At 27.8% G+C, this 5646-nt stretch overlaps 2 protein-coding genes across 2 annotated transcripts; both read right to left on the bottom strand.

The window, feature by feature from the left end:
• Window positions 1-240: 240 nt before the first annotated feature.
• Window positions 241-3839, bottom strand: LOC115699898 (uncharacterized). The gene is made up of 2 exons (XM_061108308.1): window positions 3518-3839; window positions 241-1310 (listed from the first exon to the last, which is right to left on the bottom strand). Exon 2 carries the CDS (start codon window positions 760-762, stop codon window positions 307-309), a length of 456 nt encoding a protein of 151 aa, XP_060964291.1. The 5' UTR covers window positions 763-1310; window positions 3518-3839; the 3' UTR covers window positions 241-306.
• Window positions 1323-2977, bottom strand: LOC115699899 (protein ALP1-like). The gene is made up of 2 exons (XM_030627442.2): window positions 2072-2977; window positions 1323-1981 (listed from the first exon to the last, which is right to left on the bottom strand). Exons 1-2 carry the CDS (start codon window positions 2676-2678, stop codon window positions 1521-1523), a joined length of 1068 nt encoding a protein of 355 aa, XP_030483302.2. The 5' UTR covers window positions 2679-2977; the 3' UTR covers window positions 1323-1520.
• Window positions 3840-5646: the final 1807 nt, after the last annotated feature.

Below are 5646 nucleotides of genomic sequence, written 5' to 3'. Positions count from 1 at the left end.
TTATGTCATTGTATTAACTAAAATAACAATCTTTCACTTATATTTTTATATATAATATTTTTTATATTTATATAAACATATAAAATTATAGTAATTAAATAAGCATAAATAAAAACTATACTTAAATAATTTTTAACGAAATGCTAAAAGAAAAACAAAACTTCATAGATTTATTTTTGAATAAAAATATAGTCTAAAATATTTAAGTTCAAAACTTTTATTTTTTGTTTTTATTATTAAAAATTTTTTTATTAAAAAAAATTAAGCTGAAATCAAACTCACTCCAACACTGGGACAATATTAAACTCACTCTAACATCCCTAAGAGAAAATCAAGTTTAAATTCTTCTTCTAAAGTGAAGAAGTAGTCGATGTGGGGTTGATTTGAAACCAGAAGTTTTCCAATTTTAAGTCGCTGCGAATTTGTGAGGCCATCAACTTTTTTGATTTCCTCATATAATTTCATTCTCCTAGCAGCACCATCAGCTTCATGTTGAAAACAATCAGCAAGTTTTCTAATAGAATCACTCGCAGAAGCTTGCATAGTACTGAATTCTTGCACTGACTTAGAAAGCAGTTCAACCAATGGATCCCCATTATTTGATTTTCTCTTAGCCTTTCGAGTTGTTTGACTTGATGGTATACTGCTATTCATACTTGCATTAGCATTCATCTCGTCAAGTGGATCAAAAGGATCAAAGTCATCATTCCAGCCATTATTTATCTCTTCTGCAATTTCATCTAGTGTTTCAGAGAATCCCATTGCACCATCTCCAGTAGCACGATCCTTTCCATATACAATCGCCAATTCATCATAATAAGGAAATGGCTTATGTAGTAATCCTTTTGCAGTTGGATGACTCTACAAAATTATATAATATTAAACTAAAAAAATAATGAATAATTAATTAAACAATTAATAAAGTACATCTATTCTATAGTAACTAACCTTGACCCATTCATCAAACACAATTTTGTCAGCTACCACACACTTAAGTTGTTCATTCCAACCAAAACCACTAGCAGAAGGTCCCAACATATCAGAAATTGCCGTATATTGTCTCTTCAATATCTTGAGACGAGAGTCAATGTGTGGTTGTGCTTTAATTCCAGAATTTGGAATTCTGTCGTTCATCATTTTTTCAAGTTGTTGCAAATATCCAGGTTTGAATGTACCATTATCAGCTTTCCATTTTCCGCTGTTACACATGTCTACCAAACACTCCACCAACTTTGAATCCTGTATGGAAGTCCATTGATGTTTTCTTCCACCAATTGGCGTCGATTGAGAAGTAGCTTCCATGATGTCTCCTACAAGTTAATAAATCATAACCAAGAATTAAAGATAAAATAAAAAATAAAATAGATATTTTAACGAATATTAACATATATCTTGATCAACTTAAAAATAATTCATCATAAATAATGAATTAGCAATTACAACTCTTTATAAAAAAATTTACAAGCATTTAAAAAATAAATTTTAATTAGTAATAAAACTTAAAACTATAGAAATTAGATTTATAAACATTGGTTTCCTTGCCATTGCTCAAACATTTCTCTAGCTAAGTTATCCCTCCAAGCAGTCCAAGCATCTGATGGCTCAATATATGTGTAACAATTATTATCTACATATTCACCATCTTCGTCACTATCATTGTCATTATCATGATTTGCGTGCTCTAATGGGTCCATGTGCATTTCTCTTCTGATCAAGTTGTGAAGAAGACAACAACCTAGAATGATGCGACACTGAATTTTAACAGGATAGTATGATCGACTTCTAAGAATTGCCCATCTTCCCTTCAATAACCCAAATGCTCTTTCAACTACATTCCTAGCAGATGAATGCCTCATGTTAAAAAATTCTCGAGGACTATTTGGCGGGTGTGTCCAATCATTTAAATGATAGCGTTGTCCTCTATAAGGTGTCAAGAAACCTTCACCATTAGGATACCCAGCATCACATAGGTAATAGTATCCTACAATTAATAAAATAGAATTTTGAGAAATTTTATTTAAGAATGAGTATCATTAAATAATAATATTAAAAAACGAGAAAATAATTTCACCTTGTGGAACTTTAAATCCGTTCCTATGTATAGCATCTCGTAAAACTCTAGAGTCGGCAGCTAAACCCTCCCTTCCAGGCAAAACATAAATAAATTGCATATCTTGTGAAACCTCTCCTAATACATTAGTAGCAACTTCATTCTTTCTGGTTCGATATCTAGGCCTATTTGAAGCTAAGACATTCACTTTAATATATGTCCCATCTAGTGCTCCTAAGCAATTCTTAAACCATTTCCACCTTTCATCGATACAATCATCTCGAATTGCCACATGTTTTTTTAGTAATAAGTCATGAAGATGTAACAAAGCATTTAACACCATATTGAAGTGTCTACTAACAGTTTCACCAGAACGTGCAAATTGGCGTCTCACAATTCTATTTTTAACATCATGAGCTATTATATGTAAGAAAATTGCTACCATTTCTTCAACATCCACATTTTTACTCCCCTTCAATCCTCCAGTGGTTTTGAGGTGATGACATAAAATGAAAAATGTTCTTCTATCCATACGAGTACTCTCTATGCATGCTAAGTCACTTTCATAAATCATTCTATAATAATTTAATTGACGAATTTGATGCCTACATAAAGAAGTTCCACTCATATATTATTTTTCATTTACTCGGTCCCTATAAATGATCATAAAAATGTAAAATATGAACAATAACTTTATGTCATTTAAAATCTCTATCAATTGTCCTAAATTCGCAATAATTTTTTTTTGTGGCTAGAGAAAGTTGAGTCATACCTGTAAACAAATCACATCTATATTAGTAATTGTTTTTTTGGACAAAGTATCTATATTAATTTTAATTGTAAGAGTGATTTTACTAACAGAGTGATCTTACTGATGCCATACATAAATAATTATTATTTAGATTCAATTCTATATTGTATATGACATAGAATTAATATTAAGGTTAAAAAATAAGAAGAATTTTCTTAAGTAGTGCATGCTAGTTGTTTACCACTTTAATTCTCACAAATTTAAACATCAATTTTTAAAACAGGAAAGATTTTAAAAGAAAAAATTAAAATTATTCAATTATATATGTAACAATATATACATATATAAAACACTACTCGGATTCCCTACTCAGACGAACCCTCCTTCATTCCAAAAACAATATATACATATATATTTCTTTTATTTTTTGATTAGAATATATATATATACACATATACACGATCACCTTTCACCAACAAAACAAAAACTTTATATATATATATATACGTATATATGAGCAGCTTTAATGTATTAACTATGGTAATATATATATACACCCAAATCGTTAAAAGTGAAAGAAAAAAAAATAAATCTTAATTTTTATATATACTCACGATCATTCATATATATATAAAATACATTACTCTCAGGCTTGTTTTGAAGTGAGCAAACTCAAAATAATTAGGAGATTAGATATGATTTTAGAGCTCACTAACCTATTCCAAGTAATGAGTAGAACCCAAGCTACAACCAGTGGCCAAAGTTGCAACGTCGATGCCGAATTTCAAAAGAGAAGCTATGATAATTATTTATTGTGTGAAGGAATAAAGAGAAGAAGAAGATAATAAATAATAATGGCAGTAGACTAAGGAGCTATATAATTTGTTTTTACGTTCATTTTAGTTTTTTATTTGACTTTTTATTTAATTAAAATCCTATTCTTACGTTAATGTAGCTGATGGAATATTTGGGTTCCACCTTTTTTTAAGGAGTGAGTATTACACTCTTTTAGGGTAGTTAGAATACCACCGTATAAGTATTAATGGGTTTAAAAAATTTAAAACTCATAACAAACAGAGTAATATTTAAGATTACCTTTCCCCTCCTAATATTACTCTATTCCAAACGCCCCCTTATTACTAAAAATATTAGTCACAATAATTATAATTTATTACTAACTATTTTTATTTTACAAATGACAAGTAGTCACAAAAAATGTGACTTATTTTTTTTTTTAAGAATATCGTTATTTTTTTTTTCAAACAACGTAGAATAATATCCTTATTTTAGTTGCATATACATATATCAAATGAACTGAAGTTAATATTTAATATTGTAAAACTATTAAAAAAAATCTAATTTTAAAATTGTTATCAAAGTATTTTAGCTTTAGGTTTTTAATTATAATTAAATCTTTTTAATTATTTATAGTTCTAATCTTCGATTTTATTTAACCCTAGAAAAATAAATATTAAAAATAATTTTGTAGTATATATGTGTTAGAAATTTTTTTACAGTTAATGCACTCCTAAAAATGATCTACTGATGCACATCTATATGTTTTAGTATTTGAAAAAAATTTAGTTTAATTTTTTTATAATCGTCTACGTTGAAGTTATTTAGTATTTTCTGTAAAATTTTGAAAAATTCAAAAAATTTAACACGGTGACAATAAAATTTATAAACAACCATCAAAATAATTAAATCAAAAAATTCTCTCAAATATCAAAACATATAAATATTTACAAATTTATCAAATACAAGTATTAAAAATATAAAAGGTGAAAAAGAAGTAAATGAATGAAAAGTGGTCAAAACACAGGGAATATCCCTATTATTACAGTTACAAACATTTTTTTTTATCATTATTATAATTTTCACAAATCTTTTATAGGATAGTATAGTGTATATATGTAGTTGTAACATTTCAAGAGTTTGAAGCTTTGCATGCGTAGACAGAAATACCAGTTTTTTGCTAAATATATATATATATGAATGGGGGTTTGATTCCTCTCATGATGCTCTTTTGGACATTAAGGATTTTGCCATTTGATTATAGCTAGGACCACAGTCTTGCACTCATTTCTTGTTTACTATCACCATATATATATAAATATAGTCTACTGTATATACATTACCACGACACGAGGGAATGATACGAATAAATTATATCTATATAGCTATATAGTCAACAAAGAAATGAAACACTGACCACTATTTTCAAAAATGATATGTTTAAATTATATTCTTTTGGTTTGGTTCTTTCTGTAACTTGGAATCTTAATTAATATGAATTCATTTTAGTGTAGGCAGTGGAGATACAATCATACAACAACATACTATAAAATATACCTGTATACCTCTAACAAATTAATATTAATACTAATACTAATAAATTGTACACGCGCTAGTTATTAGTTTTTCTTTTTTCTTTTTTATTAACAATATTTTGTCTTAATATAGTAAATAATTAAATAAAAACATTGGATATCTTTCAAACAAAAGCACAACATTCAATACAATCTCAAATACAAATTTATAGAAATAAAAAATATAATAAGCTATTTATATAATTATTTATTTTAGTTGGGAAATTTGATTTTTCATCCATATATAGGCTAATAATTTTAAAATAAACCCAAATTGGAAGACTATAGAAAAATTAGTGCTCATTTTTCCTTTAATCTAAAAATACTCTTACCATTTGAAAAGTCCTCGTTCTGTCCTTCTCGCTTTCTCAATGAGAAAAACCCAACTCCCATCGTCGTCGTCATTCCCCCTTGCAATTGATCGGAGGAACATTTTAGAGAGTTGGACAAGAAACACTATTTTCGTTTTAGTTCAT

This window comes from Cannabis sativa, chromosome 1 (assembly GCF_029168945.1).
Source record: "Cannabis sativa cultivar Pink pepper isolate KNU-18-1 chromosome 1, ASM2916894v1, whole genome shotgun sequence".
NCBI classification, from domain to species: domain Eukaryota; kingdom Viridiplantae; phylum Streptophyta; class Magnoliopsida; order Rosales; family Cannabaceae; genus Cannabis; species Cannabis sativa.
Note: the sequence above shows the minus strand (reverse complement) of the source record. Positions and strands in the feature narration are given on the sequence as shown.